The following is an 18844-nucleotide window of genomic DNA, read 5'->3' as shown; positions in this document are numbered from 1 at the left end:
GATGAAAGCACACCAGAGTACTGAGCTTGTTTCAATTTCCATGTCTAAGGAAGGATATACTGGCATTGAGGCAGTGCAATAAAAGTTAATTTGGCTTGTTTCTAGGATGAGGAGTTGGCCCATTATGAAGGCTGAGTAAACTGGGCCTATATTCCCTAGGTTTCAGACGAACAGGTTGTGATCTAATTGAGCCCATACATGGCTTGGAAATCCAGAACATGGAGGTAGTCTCAGAATAAGGGTCGCTCATGTAGTACTGAGATGAGGAGAAATTTCTTCACTCAGAGGAGATTGTCAATCTTTGGAATTCTCTACTCCCAAAATGGCTGTGATTTCTCCATCGTTGTACATGTGCAAGGCAGAGATAGACAGAGGTTTGGTCTCTCAGGCCATCGAGGGATATGGGAAGCAATTGGAAAAATTAAGTTGAGGCAAAAAAAAATCAGCCATGATCATAGAGTGGCAGGACAGGCTCGAGGGACCATTATGGTGTACTCTTGCTCGTGTTCCTTATGTTCTTATGGTTATTGGATTGTCAGGATATCAGAGTCTTGCCTTTATCTATATCTATGTTCAGAACAATCTATTTCAGAACAATCTATTTCATAACATCTTTAAAATGAAAACGTCACTACAATTGACCTCAAAAGAAACACAGGGACAAGAGTCGGCCATTTAGCCCCTTAAGTTTGTTCTGCCATTCAATTTAATCACGGCTGTAACCTAACTCCGTGTACCAGCTTGTCGATATAATATTCGTACCTATGACTAACAAAAAAAAAAATCAATCTGACTTTTACAATTAACTAATCTAGAAACAATTTCCATTTACAAAAGAGAGTTCCAATCCTTGCATGAAGAAGTGTTTCTTTACTTCACTCTTGAAAGACCTGGTTCTAATTTCTTTTTGACAATGTATCCTAGTCATAGGATCCCCAACGTGTGGAAATAATTGCTTCTCTAATAATTTCTACCCTAGCTGTTCTCCTCAATATCTTAAAAACTTCAATCAAATCAGTCCTTGCAATTTAACCTGAGAAATATCATTCTTCTCTTTCCCGAAGAATCCTCCCCAAGGTGCAGTTCCAGCACTGCTCACTATAGTCCAGTTGCAGTACCATGGTTCTGTACAGCTGAAGCATTACTTCTACCCCCTTTGTACTCTGTTCTTGTCAATATAATTTAATTCACCCTTCTGGTTGTTTCTGTGTTTATTGATGACATTCTAATGATCTGTGTACAAGTCCCCTCTGCCTCCAATGTTGAAAAACTAGGTCTCTTCTGTCAATGTATCAGTAATTTATATTGTCACGGTCAAATAGCAATCATTTTCTAAAGTGGCAATTACATTGTGTGGCTATTGTATTGTTAAACAGGTGATGGGCACTGGCTCACCTTGGGGTTGGTTTAGCTCAGTTGGCTAGACAGCTGGTTTGTGATGGACAGCAAGGCCAGCAGCGCGGGTTCAAATTCTGTACCAGCTGAGGTTATTCACAAAGGCCTGCCTTCCCAACCTTGCCCCTCGCCTGAGATGTGGTGATCTTTAGGTTAAATCACCACCAGTCAGCTCTCTCCCTGAAAGGGGAAAGCAGCCTATGGTCATCTAGGGCTATGGCGACTTTACCTTTTACTAGCTCACCTACAAGTGAAGACTTTATTTATTAATTTAATTCCCAAAGGAATAAAGTGAGGACATAATAATAATATTTTTGTTTAATAGTAATCTTTATTATTGTCACAAGTAAATTTACATTAACACTGCAACAAAGTTACTGTGAAAATCCCCTAGTTGTCACACTCCGGCAACTATTTGGGTACACGGAGGGAGATTTCGGAATGTTCAATTCATCTAACCAGGGCAGCACGGTAGCATTGTGGTTAGCATAAATGCTTCACAGCTCCAGGGTCCCAGGTTCGATTCCCGGCTGGGTCACTGTCTGTGCGGAGTCTGCACGTCCTCCCAGTGTGTGCGTGGGTTTCCTCCGGGTGCTCCGGTTTCCTCTCACTGTCCAAAGATGTGCGGGTTAGGTGGATTGGCCATGCTAAATTGCCCGTAGTGTCCTAATAGTAAGGTTAAGGGGGGGGGGGAGTTGTTGGGTTACGGGTATAGGGTGGATACGTGGGTTTGAGTAGGGTGATCATGGCTCGGCACAACATTGAGGGCCGAAGGGCCTGTTCTATGTTCTAACAGGCACATCTTTCAGGACTTGTGGGAGGAAACCTGAGCACCTGGAGGAAACTCACACGGAGAGAACGTGCAGACTCCGCACAGACAGTGACCCAAGCTGGAATCAAACCTGGGACCCTAGCACGGTGAAGCAACAGTGCTAACCACTGCGCTACTGTGCCGCCCTTAACTCAAAAAAGTATACAAATTCCGAGTCGGCAACCCGGTCCCTTGAGCCTGCTCTGCCATTCAATAAGATCACGGCTGATCGGATTGTAACCTCAACCTGACATTCCTGCTTACCTCAACATGGTCCTTTAGTTTAATTAGTTTAACCAAATAGCATAAGTGGGGACAGGTGAAGTCTTGTGGAGCAGTAGGCAGTGTCCCTGCCCCTGAGCCAGAGGCTCCAGGTTTAAGACCCACACCAGGACTTGATTGCCAAGGAAGGTGTGCTCATAACACATCCAAACGTTGGAGTGTTAACATGCAAAATCCTTCCGACATATACCAACGGCAGGCGAGACACACACTCCTGGACAGCCGTACTTGATGGCAGAGTGGCATCCCTCAAGCTACAACCTCTAGTGAGAGACTCACAACCTGTTCCAGGGAAAAAAACTAGCTATGGAAACAGATGAAAGTCTGCCTTGTACACCACCAGGTGCAGGTCAAGAAACAACAACTATAAAAGTGGAGACAGTTTGGTTTAGCGTTTTACGTTTCCTTTGCAATTCGTTTTTTTGTTTGATGCAGTTTAAGGGGCAGCTCTTTTTATTTGCATCTCCACTTGCTTGCTTTAGTTTAATTGGTTGTTTGTTTAGATCCAAAGAATACAAGTGGGGACAGCTGTAACAATGAGGTGTTGAATGAACGACTTTGTCACTTTGTTCAGCTGTCTTAGGGAAAGACTAGCTTTGGACTCATTCCTCCACAATATAGATTTACTAGAGTTAACATCTTCTACAGCACTTGCTCACAGTTATTAGCAGGAACAACCAGATGATCTACATAAATGTATATTCTGACCATAACAATTCTAAGCCGTTTAAAATACCATTAGGTTAAACCTCAGCAAAAAGACGTACTATCAAACTCATTACTGTACTTTTGCTTTAAACAGCAGTATGGTATCAAATCAATCATTTTAAATCACCTTTACCTCACTACAGAATGAAAAACAATATAACCACAAATACAAAGGCCAAGGACTGGAAATGCACAAAAAACATGGTAGCAGCTGTGGAATGGTCCTCAACCTGAAACATAACTCTGTTTCTCTCGCTACAGATGCTGCTGGATGTGCTGAGTACTCCCAGCATCTACTGTTCTACTTTTGAGAAAAAAATCTGCATGCAACAAATATGGCCACACCGTGAATTTTGCAATATTAGGGTATCATAATAAGATTTAGTGGGACATTAATTTGGAAATAAAATTTAAAATTAATCTATCGAGTATAATTCATTAATAAGTCATTCCCCACATTTCACAAATATAGACATAAAGGTTTAGGTAAAAATATAAGCCTATTTGTATAAATTGGCAGATTCATTACTTGCTATTCAATTAGCCGGCAAGTGTACTCTTCCAGATTGAAAAAGGCATCAATTTACAAAATTACGCTTCATTACTTTGTCCAACTCACTCTGTCTCCAGGTACACAGGTGAAAATTGAGTTTCCTGTAACCGCTATGAGCACAAGACTAAAGGCTTCATATTTTTCCAATAATTGATACAATTCAGAAGTTTGCAACGGTAGTATAACGTTTAACGTCAAATAAACATTTATTTCTCATTCTAAAAGACAGATTTATTCTGAAAATAATAATTTCAGATTATAGAAATTAATTGTTTTACAAAGACATGATAATCCTAAAATGCATCAACATGTATTTTTCAAATAAATGCAACAGCACAAACAAGTGTAATTTCAATGCACATAAATGCTGCATGCTGAAAATGGATCAGAGCAACAAGCAAGGTTTAATGATGCATTATTTGAATGAATAAATTATAAAAAGACTGGGTGCTATAATCATGGTACCTTTTTCTTTTTAAAAGAAAATTCCAATATATATTCCAAAGACAATGAGGTACTTGGTACAATTTGTATTCAAATTCTAGTTACAGCTGGGCTTCTATCCTAATTCTTCTAAAAAGGAACAATAGACATAATAATCCAATTTAAAAATAAATCAGGCAGCAGTATGGATGTTCCATAGACCTCAATCATATTTTAATATATTGAGGAAATTGAGGGCAGCAGGGTGGCACAGTGGTTAGCGCTGCTGCCTCACGGCATTGAGGACCCGGGTTCGATCCCAGCCCCGGGTCACTGACCGTGTGGAGTTTACACATTCTCCCCATGTCTGCGTGGGACTCACCCCCACAACCCAAAGGAGTGGAGGGTAGGTGGATTGGCCATGCTAAATTGCCCCATATTTGAAAAAAAAATTAGGTACTCAAAATTTATATTTTAAAAAATTGAGGGCAATTGAAAGAGCGATAAACATTGGGCAGTATTTTATGGCCCTGCCATGGCATGTCTCTCCCTCTCCCCAACCCCCGTAAATGTGGTGGACCATTTACATCTTTATTCTGCTTGGCAGAACAACAGTATCCCGTGGAATTGGAGGTGCCTTTAAATCATGCCCATTTTCGCAGGCTTCCTTTCTTGCTGATGATCTTTGCAGTAGCAACCAGTATTGATAATTTATTATAATGTGTATAACATTCAATTAATTGTTACCTCCTGCTTAAATTGACATTGATGTAAAGGAAATTAAAACAATTTTCCATAATGCATCTTTAATCTTAGTCTTATATAGCATATAGTTTCTTCATTAGCAGTAAGCGATTGAAAATGCTAATGTGGTGTTGTGTACAAGACAACATCAGCATGATTTCCTGCCACTTCAAATTGCAACGACTATGCTCAGATGGGCATCCATAATGACGAGAAGCATCGAAACTAAAATAAACTATACACTATATAATTGAAGAATGGTACTATTCAATTTTTGGGTTCTGCTAACTTTCAGAGTGCCTTTACAGCACCAGAACCCCACAATTGAATATTTGCTTTGTAACTCGTTTCCAGTCACTACTTCCTTATGTGGACATGAGAGAAGTATAAGCTTCCGGAAAAAAAACCCCACACACAGCCAATGGCATGCTCTGTTACTTAACATAAAGATTACGGCAGTTTCCAGGAAAAGCAGCAGTGCATTCCGCAAGTGCTCCCAGAAATTACCCTGTTCACAAAGCAAATCAGCAGTTGTGAAAGGAAGATGGAATGTGGGAAGGTTGTGGTCATCGTGGGGTGAGGGGGTTCAGGAATGGTGAAAGAGAGCACATGAAGCAGTTCTAAATACAGTACCTACAATGGGAGGGGTCAATTCTGCATTCACCAAAGCGGACAGGAATACAAAAAAACAGGAAAGCGAAAATGAAATGCACTTTGAAGCAATCTGACGATTTGCATATACTACTCCAAGCATTATTCAAATAATTGTGTTTGTTGGCTATCGAAGCAATGACTGAAGTTTGTGCACTCTTGCATGGAGGAAAAAAATAAATCCCTGCTTTTTCATAATGTTGAAAGATTTCAAAGCACTTCATACTACAAACTACTTTTCAAGGACTTCGACCATTGTGGCAGACATTTTGCAAATGCAATGTTCCAATAACAACGTTGAGGTAAATAACCATCTCTATTTTGATGGTATGGGTTGAGAGAGGAATGTTGACCAGGATACCAAGCAGGAAATCCCTCCTCCGCTGCTGAATAGAGCCAGGTCTTCTAACATTCAACTCCAAATCAGGACAGCATTGGAACGTGAAGCCATTATTATCCAAAACTGGTTTTGTGGAAATGTTAGTTAGTTTCCATTGAGAACTAATGTTTGCATTTCCCTAACTTTCCAACCATATGATGTTGATGGGAGGTCCAGGACACTTAAAGCTAGACTGCAGCTGTTAACGGTGAAGTACATTCTGGCTGCAGCAGGCTCTGGGAGTCATCAGAGAGGAGTGTCTGACCGACTAAGTGTAAAAATGGTACAACATGTCACCTAGCAGACTCCCCAATATTCTGCTGTGTCATTGGAGGCCCTGGTTCAGGAGGTGGACAGAGGAACAGGTGCTCATTGAATGCAATGTCTTTCTTTCCAACTACAGGGGTCTTACTTGGCCAGTTATCCAGCACCTTATTGTGTCAGGCAGCCTGCCAATATTCATTGTCTAGGCTGATTCTATGAATAACCATTCAGGTAAAACATCAAAGCAGCAGCAATCAATCAAACCTGATCACCTTCATGACAGGAGGGCCGGACAGCTCAGGAAACCAGTCAGCCAATGGACCTATTAGAACTAGCAAGGAAGTGCGTTTCCAGCATTGAATCAGGGTTACGTCTACTTCCCTTTGGCCTCTCAAACAAGGGTCCTGCTGCAATATCTCCATCTCCCCCAGACCCCATTCTGCAATCTCCCCCGCCCTTCCTCCCTTCCTCTGATGTACTTCAAAGCCCCTGATCCTCACCACACCCTGACCTCTGGTTGCTAGGGACTATCCCCAATGTTCCTCTGCACTGTAGGTGTTCCTGTCTGGCAGTCAGAACCTCAAATCTGGCCGGTTGTTGAGTGGGAAACAGAGAGCGAAAGACTTTCTGCAATTAATAGTAATTCACCAATCCCAAAATCATTTACACTTTTTTGTTTTTGCTGTCACTATTATTTGAAGATAAAGCCGGCTCTCAATATCTTCAAGTAGCCATAATATGGTACCTTTCTTGAAGAGTTCAATTGAGTCATACCCAAATATATACTGGAAACATGCAACAAATTATATTTTTCCCTTGTATTATTTAACTTGATTATCTCTGCCACTGAAGTTAAGTAGACATAATCATTTTGCCCCTGGTCAGTCTGTAAACAATATATCTCGAAAACTACTGGAGGGCTTTCAATGAGTTTGCAGGTAAGGTGTGGCCCAAGGAAGAACTAATTCGATTTTGGTGAAAATACAGATCCAGATCCTGGACGTTTTTTAAAAAAAGGATCCATTAACATTGGGCAAGAGAACAAATAGACATTTCCCCCCCCCCCCCCCCCCCCCCCCCAAATGTTGTGCTGTTTGATTTAGAATGTTGTGCATTGTCTCAGTAGCTGTGGTGGTTTTGGGCACATCTGGCAATACATGAGCAGAGTTTTCAGTGCAGATTGTTGGATGTGGATTGACCTGATGCCTCTTCAATGAGACGGAAGCTCTTATTAGAAAGATTTATTTTTTTCAGCTTTGTAGTTACAGAGCATCAATCAAGCAGGGAAAAGCCTCAAGGAAGAGTTGCATGGTTGTAATCGCGTTGAGTTGACACAACATATCAGGAGGTATGGACTCCACTTGCCCTCTTCACTCATTTAATTAGGAGGCATTTATTGTTATTATTGTACCTTGTATCAGAAACCTGTTGGTCAACATGTCACCAGAAGCGCTATATCAATCCACATACTGAGAATTATGGATCAAAGATGTAATCTGTAATCATTATTATTAATTATTATTATTAGTTACGTATAAAACCTGTCAATGCATCATCCATGTAAATAACGAGTGCAAGGTGGTTCAAAAAGGAATGCGAAAACAAAAGAGACAGTAAATAGGCAAGAACAAAAACAATCATAAAAAAGGGGTAGCTTCCTCTCGGATGCGTTTAGTTCCCTTTCAACTTTGGTTTTCATTCAAGATACAGCTACATACTTCTCAATGTACAACTTACCTTCCAACAAAGTGAGGTCGTACTCCTTGTTTGGCTTGTGCAGTGCTGGATATTTATTAAACAGGTTGGCTACAAAGGCCAAATTGAGTTTGGGATTACCACTGACAACATCAAGTGGAGTGACAAACTGCTTGCAGCCTAATTTATCAGCTTGTTGCAGCATGCACTCTGCCCGTTTAAGATCATATTTCTCCTGTAAGATCACGAAAAGAGCAATTAGACACCAAGATAGTAAAAAAGGGGCAAACATCTAATGAAAAACACCACGGCAAACTTACGTTAAAACCAGCCATGTCAATCTCAATCCTCATATCATCACCTTCGCCACTGGGTGCAATCTGATCAAGTAGATGGAAATAAGCCTTGGAATCCTAGAAGTGGAACATTAAAACAAAGTTAAGATATCGGGAGTGAACCAGTCGCCAAGCAGTCACCAGTTTATTGTACCAGAAGAAAACATCAGAATTTCAACCCAGCATTGCTTTCAAATGTTGTTGTGTGCGTTTTTGTATTGATTGAGTATTTTGTACCTTTGATGCATGAATTGAAAACAGCCACCAATGCGGAATATCACATAATTCAAAGTTAAAATATTGCAAATGCTGGGGATCTGAAATAAAAGCAAAAAGTGCTGGAAATACTCGGGTCTGGCAGCATCTGTGGAGACGCAAACAAAGTTAATATTGACTGTCCGTCACCTTTGGTGAGAAGCAGAACAGGTTTTAAGCAAATGCAGGGAAAGGAGGGGAGGGGGAAAAGGCAGAACAGGGTGACTATGATAGGAAGGGAGGCAAGAGAGATGGAGGACGGGATTTAAAACCCAGTGTTTGTTTCGACGCAGAGGGAGGGATTTCTGGTCCCGCCGTTGTCAATGGCGTTTCCAGCTGAATGTACCCCTTGGTGCCATGAAACCTGCGGCAGGGGGTGAGCTGTCGGCAGGAGCGGAAGATCCCGCCGGCTTGAATGGCCAAAAAGTTCTGGCCTAAATGACAAAAAAGGATGCTGACGCAAACTAAAAAGAGGTGGTAACGGGGCCAGTAAAAGAAACAAAAGGTGGGTCCAGAGTAGATGTAAATGGGAATGGCATTCATAATCAACAGTTGCTGCCTGAAGAAACTAGGGCAGAAGTTAGAGTCTAAAATTGATGAACTCATGTTGAGCCCAGAGGTCTGGAAAGCTCCTCAAGCTCATGTTGAACTTCATTGGAAGAGTTCAGGATGAAAAAGTTCAGAATGGGGGTGGAGAGAAAAATTTAAATCATACATGGCCGAAGGCTTGAAGTCATGCTTGTGGACTGAATGGAGGTGTTCTACAAAATAATCACCCAATCTGCATTTGGCATCCCCAATGTAGAGGAAACAGCAGAGCGAGGATCAAATGCAGCATATTCAATCTAACGTAGATATATTTGATGCCCTGGACAATGCAAAGGACAGAGTTTTGTTTTCTTCTTTTTTTTAATAAATTTAGATTACCCAATTATTTTTTCCAATTAAGGGGCAATTTAGCGTGGCCAATCCACCTACTCTGCACATTTTTGGGTTGTGGGGGCGAAACCCACGCAGACACGGGGAGAATATGCAAACGCCACACAGACAGTGACCCAGAGCCGGGATCGAACCTGGGACCTCAGCGCCGTGAGGCGTTTGTGCTAACCACTAGGCCACTGTGCTGCCCTTCAAAGGACAGAGTTGAAACGACAGCCGTTTTATCTTCTACACTTGTTTGAAAAGGTGCCGTGTGAAGGAGAGAAGGTTGGGGACGGAGTATGGTAAATTGAATGGTCCTTTCACAATGATCAAAGTAGAGGAGGGGGAAAATGTGTTTGGTCGCAACATCTGTGCTGGAGGTGGCAGAGGATGATCCGTTGAATGGGCAGGTCGGTGGGATGGAGGATGAGGACAAGGGAAACCCTAACTAGGAGGAAGGAAAAAGGAGCGAGGGCTGAAGTGCAAGAGATGGAGCTGACCGTCTACCACAATAGAGGGAAATCTCAGACCAGGAAAAGGAAATCATATTGCAAGCACTGGAATGAAATCGGAAAGAATGCGACAGAGGCAGAGAAAATAGGATGTTGGGTGTGAGGAAGAGGAGTCAAGATAGCTGTGATCCACTATAAGCCTGCTGATTCCCAATGGTGGCTGCTCTCTTGCTTTGGGATCAAGTCTAGAATTCTCTTCTGCCTGTTGATTGAAGAATTTGCGGATGGAATTCTCTCATGGCCCCACCAGCAGCTTCAATGGCGGGTTGGGGGACGGGTGGGGAGGAGGGGGGGATGGGGAGGAGAAGAATCTGCCAGGAGTGGTTCAATGAAACCATGTGAACTTCCCATGGTATCTTCCGCTGGTGCCCACCATGGCAGATCGGGAAACATTGGTATAAAACACGTCTGATCCAAGGTGGCATGCAGAAGTTGGGGCACAGCTGAACAACGCTTGGGGTCACCTGTGGAGTTCAGAATGAAGGTTGGACCCCAGAACAACACGGCAATGGGTGGGGGAAGCATCTACAGGCCGATCTTCCAAATACATTGTCATCCAGGATACCGATCTTCCAACCTCGGAGTGTTCCCAGCTATCCATCTTCATTTTCAAGGGTCCATCTTCTTTCTTCGATAGTGGGTCGGTGATGTTGGACACCTTTTCGATATGGCAGCTGGATATGACAGCGGTTTACACATCATTAGGCTGGCCTTGCCTTGGAAAACAGCACAAAACCCCAAGTTGCATATCTAATAAGGTTGGGGCTGGAAGATACGACACCCCACCTCCCTGCCACTGCAATGGGACTTAAATCGCCAGATGGGAGAATTCCGCTGTTTTATTCCATCTGCCCCACGTAATTTGGTAACGTCCAAATTTTCAGTGTGAAATATTTGTGCTGGCTCCAAATGATCCTTTCTGCAATTAGCTTTCTGTCCCTACAAAACATGTCAAACAATTCCATCAACCCCATCTGGAAGAGCAGGGATAAAAATAGCCACAGATATCTCACAGATAAGAGAGGAAGCCCAATATCAGTCTTCATCGTGAAAATGTTTAATCAAAATGCGAGTACCTTAATGTCTTGACTGAAGTTGCTGATTTTTTTATACTCCGCGTTTTCAAGATGGTAATTGACCCAACGCAGGAGCAGATCCTCAGGTGAAAGTTTCAAGAGCTCCTCCAACTCTTCACCTTCCCTCAGAAGAGCAATAAGTGCTGAATCAAAGAAACAAGTGCATCAGACATCTGACAATTTCTCAGGGTCAAGCATTATATTTATGCAGAAAAGATCGTCACAAGCCATAAAACCAGATGAGCGGAATTTTAGATATATCCAAGAGTAGCATGACTTTAAAAACTTAGGACAATGCATGATACATTGGTTACCAAGTGGACTACAAAATTACACATAGTATTGCCATTTCAAGGTGAGCATCATCATTGCACTGATTATTAAACATTGCTACCTTGGAAGACCTCATCATAAGAGACAGGCTCGTAAAGCAGTATCATCACACCTGGACAGTTGTTGAAAGGATTTACAATAATGAACTGCATGCACATTGATAATCTTTCATGGAATCCCTACAGTGCAGAAGGAGGCCATTTGTCCCATCGAGTCTGCACCGACCCATTTTGAAAGAGGATCCTATCCAGGCCCAAACCCCCACCCTATTCCTGCGGCCCCATTCCCGAGGGGAAATTTAGCATGACTAATCCACCTATCCTGCATGTCTTTGGACTGTAGGTGGAAGCCGGAGCACCCAGAGGAAATCCACGCAGACACGGGGAGAACATGCAAACTCCACACACTCACCCGAGGTCGGAATCGAACTCAGGTCCTTATCGCGCTGAGACAGCAGTGCTAACCACTGTGCCAGTCTTCTATTATGATGGAAGCATGGTGATGCAGTCGTTAGCTCTGCTGCCTCACGGCGCCGAGGTCCCAGGATCGATCATGACTCTGGGTCACTGTCCGTGTGGAGTTTGCACATCCTCCCCGTGTTTGCGTGAGTTTTGCCCCCACAACACAAAGATGTGCAGGGTAGGTGGATTGGCCATGTTAAATTGCCCCTTAATTGGAAAAAATGAATTGGATACTCCAAATTTATTTTTAAAATGATACATAGATACATAGAACATACAGTGCAGAAGGAGGCCATTCGGCCCATCAAGTCTGCACCGACCCACTTAAGCCCTCACTTCCATCCTATCCCCATTGCCTAATAACCTTTTTTGGCACTAAGGGTAATCTAGCATGGCTAATCCAGCTAACCTGCACGTCTTTGGACTGTGGGTGGAAACCGGAGCACCCGGAGGAAATCCATGCAGACACGGGGAGAACGTGCAGACTCCACACAGACAGTTACCCAGCGGGGAATTGAACTTGGGACCCTGGCGCTGTGAAGCCACAGTGCTAGTCACGTGTGCTACCGTGCTGCCCAATGCTGATGACACCACCTAATGATTTGCACGCAGGAATAAAGTGATGAGAATGAGCACTGTACTTCTGGACTCCTACACTGCCTGAAATCATTGCCCCTTTAAAATGGCAGATACTAGGGTGGCATGGCAGCTCAGTGGTTAGCACTGCTGCCTACGGCACTGAGGGCCCGGGTTCAATCCCAGCCCTGGGTCACTGTCCGTGTGGAGTTTACACATTCTCCCAGTGTCTCCGTGGGTTTCGCCCCCACAACCCAAATATGTGGTTAGGTGGACTGGCCCCGCTAAATTACCCTTTAATTGGAAAAAGAAATAATTGGGTACTGTAAAATTTTATTTTAAAATAAAATAAAATGGCATATAGTCTCTTTTAAAAACGTTACGTTCTGCCTGATGGGACTGCAGATACCATCTGCCTTTCTTGTTTACCTTCATTCCTGGTAATCTCAATGTCAGCAAAGAGACCAATCTTTATGATCTGCCATAGAAGACCGAGTACCAGGTGGTGTCTCCCTTCCTTTAGATCTTGTGCACCAATGTTCACCACTGTGCAACCAATGGCAGAGGCAGAATTCAAAGCCAGGTTCAGGTTTTCCTGTGAGAGACGTAATTAGAGCTGTGATATCCTCAAACAGCATATTGATTCCAAAACATGAACTACTTTAAAAACGATTCCCTCGGAATAGTGTCAGCTCTGATTTTTATTCTTGGAATTACACAGTCATGGAGAACACAAATTACAATTCAGCAGTCAACTAAATATAAAGGGCATCCCTATTGTTACAATCGCAGCTGGTGTTACTACTGGACCAGTCAAGTCCCAGGGCAAATCCTGACTTTATGGATCCTAACTTTCATGGTTTTGATACATGGTTGACTGCCGATGAACTTTGAACAAAAGACCAAAAACATGTATTAACAAGATTAAACTAATGCACTACTCCTTCACCCCAGTGACACTAGATTTGTACGGATAACACAAGTTATAAAATATCTTATAATGTTCTTATTCCACATAATCCAATAGGTGAAATGTGGTCAGGCACCCCCCAAACCTTGAATCCAAGTGAAAGATGCATTCCGGCTCCGCTTTCCACAGACTCGCTCAGACACCCAGCCACACCAACAGAACGCCACTGATTCACAGGCCCGCGACAAGGAGCCACCATCCTCCCGATTACCTCCGTTTGGCTTCACGCAAGCTCAGTTTAAATCTGGTTCCTGCCGCTGTCTCCAATTCAGAGCCCTTTCTCTGCTCTTCTCTTCAATTTCCCTGAACAAGGCCTGCCTCAGATTCCTGTTCTTTTTTCCTTTGTCTTGATTATGTCCCAGAGGAATTCTTTTGTCACACTCTCTGGTTTTTTGGACTTCTATTTTGCTCTTTTAGGAAATCTGCTCACTGCATTTCTGTCCTGTGCCCAGTTGCTCCTGACACTAAATTACAACCAACTCTAAAGCTCTTGCTGTCTCAGTGTCAACCCAGGTTGCTAAGTAACAGCCTGTATTTTTTTAAATCCTGTATTTGCTCGAGCGCCCTAAACCCTCATTACAATGCAGGCATCTAAAACCAACCTGCAGACTTGCAATTACTTTTTTTTTTTACAAACATGAACTTAAAATTTAAATTTAAACCCTTCTTAGCACACCAGTACAGAAACACAAAATTAAGCTTAAACTTGAGCCTTATTCCTAACACCCACAAAACAAATATAAATTACTTAAAACGATTTCGTAACACCGTTTTTTTATTATTCAGAAACCGTTGTCAGGAAAAAAATCTTCCATAGCGCCTTTGCAAAAAGTTGCCAGAATTTGAACAAACACATTAGCTGGCATATTGGTGGATGTGAATGAAATGGCAGTCACATACCTTACATATTTGCTTAAATTGTTGCTGGTTAGGTAGTACTTACAGAAATTGTGAATGGAGTTAACTTCCTTTTATTGATCACGCGGTCATCAATTGTATCTGGCTGGGATAAGTTTATCATTTTGCTAAACAGAAAAGAGATTTTTTGGTGAACAAGTTAAACTCTAAGCCAATATGGAGAATATTTTTGTGTTTAGCAACCCCTTGCACTGCCCTAAATTCCACACCGTCTTCCAGAAATGGCTTCCTCACTGGAGTAACAAACAGCCAATCAATACTGATATAGAACATTAAGGAGTGTGTACTTGCCCCCCACCTCACAGTGAACTCCTAAATGTCAGCTGGACCAATAGAGAGAGATGGCAACTTGAAAGGGGAGAGGGCAGAAGGAAAGGAAGAGCAAGTTTATCTAGTTCTTTTCTGAACAACTTGATTAGAGACGTGGATGTAGATTGCCTTCTCAGTCCTGGTCACTGTGCGCCCTGCAGCAGTATCAGACTAGGTGTCAGAATGGATGGGAAAGTGCTGGGGAGGGACAATGACAGGAGAGTTCATTCATAACACTTATAGCTAGTGGGTCATAAAATCTATTCATAATACAAATAACCTGTTTATTTGCCCTACTGCTGAAGACAGTCATGCCATCTCAACTCTCAGTTACTGCAGGGAGAGCTTTCATTTCCAGCACTGTGGAATATTCACTAAAACAGACAACAGTGGGTGCCGCCATCTCGTTCCTGATCGTAACCAGCAGAAATATTATACCCATCATATCTTAGGAGGTGTTTTCACGATCTTGACTAGTCATCCATATGGCCGAGAGAAGCACCTCAGAGTCTCAGGACTCAGTACCATCGCAGCGGCAGAGTCGATGACAAGAAAGGGTAACTTGGTGGCAAAGCAGGAAAGAAGACTGGGTCATTGCAGCATCAGCAGCAGCCCCTCTAACAAGCGACTGAAAGAGAAGGGGGACTGACAGAAAGGAGAGGGGATGGGGAAGGTGGCAATTAGGTCAGGAAGTGGAGGTTGAGAAATCAGGCAATCAAGTCAAGACGTTGCAGTACCTGAAGTAAGAAAGTGGAGGCTGGGTGGGAGCCAGGAGTGGGAGAAGCAGCACTAACTGGGGAGGAGGTGGTGACAGGAAGGGTGGATCACCATTCTTTAAATCCGGCAATGGGAGGAATATTCTTGTTCCACCTAGCTCCATATTCAGGTAAGTATCTTTTTTAAATGTGGCCTTTGTTGGCCAAGGATTGCCCGTGCGGAAAACCCAGTTTATGAACTACCAGAACTGCGTGGATCAGGGCAAATCACTCTTGCAATGGAGGATTCAGAGATATTAGACCCTTGTTTGCACATGCATATTGCCAGTTCTTGGCTTGGACATCTTACGATGATGTCTTGGCCCTCAGCAATATGGCGGGCGGCACAGATCGGGCTCATTACAAATGCTTGCTTCCTGCCTGTTCCGGGGAGACTTAGGAAGTTGAATTTCTAGGTCTACGTATCCAACTAATTTGGGGCCAATGAAGCATTTCCTCACAAGGGAAGAACTATCAACAGATAATCCAACCAAAACCCAGTCTCATGCACCTCTTCGCAGTCAGAGTAGAACTGGCAGAGGGCTAGGAGTGTGACACCTCTCATGGGCAAAGAACAGTATCAAAGAAGGAACAAATAAAAAGAATCACCAGTATTTCAAGCTTCATTATGTGGTGCCATTGTTTTTATGGCAATGATAAAATAAAGGAAAAGAAACAAGTTACCAGAGAAGAATTCCATCACCAACTGCGCTAAACAGGCGGTCACTGTTAGCATCCATAGGAATCAAATGTTTACAGTCAGGATCTGCTTCTAATGCTTTGTTAATCCAATTAACAAAAGCAACCTTCTCTTCCTCTAAAAATTAAAAGAATAGATTTAAGTCAATTCTGGTCACATGTAATACAAGTTGAAAAAGATTAAGGAGTCACAGGACAGAGGCAAATGGGTGCTCAAGTTGGTTAAAAACGATTCATTAACATCACTTGAATTGGTCTTTGGATTTCTTGATTTCTATCCGTCAAGTATACCATGTGCTGGAGTTGGACTGGAATTCTTCACCTTCTAGACGCAAAAGACAAAAGTGCTGCCCTACTGACAATTGCTAACACCTAAATAAACATGTTTCAAATTACAGCTGCGCCTTAAAATAAAATAAAAATCAAAGAAGAAAAACAGCTGCATTGTTCTGAAGATGAAAAGTTAGGGTCTGGATTACAGTGATAAAAATTGGATGGCAAATCTGAAATGATGGTTTCATTTTTTTTTCACCAAATTAGTCATTAACAGCAGTCATTTTTCTCACCTGTAAGCATGCTTACTGCAAACAATTTGAGCAGGCTCAATTGAGCAGTACTAGCATTGCTGAATCCCCCACTATCAACATAGTGAGGGTTACCATTAACCAGAAACTGAACTGGACTAGCCACATAAATACTGTGTCTACAAGAGCTGGTCAGAGTCCCCAAAGCCTATCCGGCATTGAAGGCGGAGACTGTGATTGATATTCCCCCACTTGTCTGTATCGGTGCAGCTCTAACACTCAAGAAGCTCGACACCGTCCATGACAAAGCAGCCCTCTTAATCAGCTCCCCATCCATCACCTTCAATATTTACTCCCTCCCTAATACACTGTGGCAGTGGTGTGTACCATCTACAAGGTGCACTTCAGCAACTCACCAAGACTCCTTCAACAGCACCTTGCATGTCCATGGGACGGGATTCTCCGGTCCCCTGCCGGGTCGGAGAATCGCCGGGGGGGGGGGGGGGGGGGGGGTGAATCCCGCCCCCGCCATCCGCTGAATTCTCCAGCACGGGCAGGAATCACGCCTCGGCGGCCGCTCACAGTGCGCCCCCCCCCCCCCCCCCCCCATCCCCGGGGATTCTCCAGCCCATGATGGGCCGAAGTCCCGCTGGTTCTTTGCCAGTCCCGCCGGCGTAGATTAGACGAGGTCCCTTACCGGCGGGACCTGGCGGCGCGGGCAGGCTCCGGGGTCCTGAGGGGGGGGGGCGCAGAGCGATCTGGCCCAGGGCTGGTGCCCCCACGGTGGCCTGGCCCGCGATCGGGGCCCACCAATTCGTGGCAGGCCTGTGCCGTGGGGGCACTATTCCTACGCGGCGGCCGTGTCAGCCTCCGCGATGGCCGACACGTAGGTGAACCCTCCCCTGCGCATGCACGGAAAGACGTCAGCAGCCGCTGACGCTCCCACGCATGCGCGGACCTGCGCCGGCCGGTGGAGTCCCTTCTGCCCCGGCGCCAAAGGCCTTCCACGCCAGCCGGCGGGACGCAAATGACTCTGGCGCCAGCCTAGTCCCTGAAGGTGCGGAGGATTCCGCACCTTTGGGGCGGGCTAACGCCGGAGTGGTTCACGCCACTCCGTCCCGCCGGGACCCCCCCGCCCTGTCGGGTAGGGGAAAATCCCGCCCATGATCTCTACCACTTAGAAGGACAAGGGCAGCAAGCGCATTGATACAACAGCACCTGTACATTTACCTCCAAGTCACTCACCATCCTGACGTGGAACTGTATTGCTGATCCTTTGTCAATGCTGGATCAAAATTCTGAAACACACTGATCAGCACTGTGGGTGTACCTACACCACATGGATCACAGTGGTTCAAGAAGGTTGCTTGTCACCATCTTCTCAATGACAATGACGGATGGGTTACTAATACTGGCATAGCCAGTTATGTTCACGTCCCAGTAGAAATGAAAACAGAAAATTCCTCAAAATCACACATACCTTGGAGTATTTCCCTTTCTAAATATTTTTATTTCCATTCAGATCCCGATGCAAACAAGATTCAAACATTCCTTCAGACATTGTGGGCCAAATTTCCTGATATTCACTGGGAAGTGCTGGCTCTGGCGAGAAAATTAGGGTGCAGTCCCCAGAAATGCAGCACTTGAGAGCAGATACCTGACGCTGCAAGGCTGGCGGGGCGGGTCCCACAGAGCCAGCAACACCAGCCCAACAGAGATCAGGGCACCATTTTTAAAATTACTCTTCCCTCCCCCTGCTGCACCCCACACATAAGGGGAACATCCCCAATATGGTTTCCAGAGGGCCTCCCTTAGCACCCCCCTGCCACAGCCATTCCATCCCCCTGTCACGTCATTCCAATTCTGTGCCTATGTCACCGTTTGCACTCAAGGCAAACTCAGACGCAAAATCACCCCCTATATTAATGTATAACTTTTCAGTATAATGTGATCCTTTGAATCCTAGTCTGAATGGACGGCATGGTGGCACAGTGGTTAGCACTGCTGCCTCACGGCACCGAGGACCGGGGTTCAATCCCGGCCCCAGATAACTGTCCCTCTGGAGTTTGCACATTCTCCCTGTGTCTGCGTGGGTCTCAACCCCCGCAACACAAAGATGTGCAGGGTAGGTGGATTGGCCATGCTAAATTGCCCCATAATGGGAAATTTTTAAAATAAATAAATAAAGTCCAGCCTGAAGAGGTAGCTTGAATGTTCTAATAATCGCCTTTAAAAAGAAATGAAAATCAAACATCTCTTCTGCTCAAGGTATATTCAGACCCGAGTACGCATACC

General features: G+C 44.1%; 1 protein-coding gene across 3 annotated transcripts in view; it reads right to left on the bottom strand.

Annotated features, from left to right (window-relative positions):
- LOC119976786 (plastin-1-like) overlaps positions 1-18844 on the bottom strand; it is a 198577-nt gene that overhangs the window by 35971 nt on the left and 143762 nt on the right. For all 3 annotated transcript variants that reach the window (XM_038817566.1, XM_038817568.1, XM_038817569.1), the window contains exons 5-10: positions 16011-16143; positions 14288-14369; positions 12804-12969; positions 11005-11147; positions 8226-8318; positions 7948-8140 (exon numbers count right to left, since the gene is read on the bottom strand). In XM_038817566.1, the coding sequence (XP_038673494.1) occupies positions 7948-8140; positions 8226-8318; positions 11005-11147; positions 12804-12969; positions 14288-14369; positions 16011-16143 (810 nt within the window). The remainder of the gene's footprint in view (positions 1-7947; positions 8141-8225; positions 8319-11004; positions 11148-12803; positions 12970-14287; positions 14370-16010; positions 16144-18844) is intronic.

The sequence above is a fragment of the Scyliorhinus canicula genome, chromosome 13 (genome assembly GCF_902713615.1).
Source record: "Scyliorhinus canicula chromosome 13, sScyCan1.1, whole genome shotgun sequence".
In the NCBI taxonomy this organism is placed as follows: domain Eukaryota; kingdom Metazoa; phylum Chordata; class Chondrichthyes; order Carcharhiniformes; family Scyliorhinidae; genus Scyliorhinus; species Scyliorhinus canicula.
This window is presented reverse-complemented; position numbering and strand designations above follow the sequence as displayed.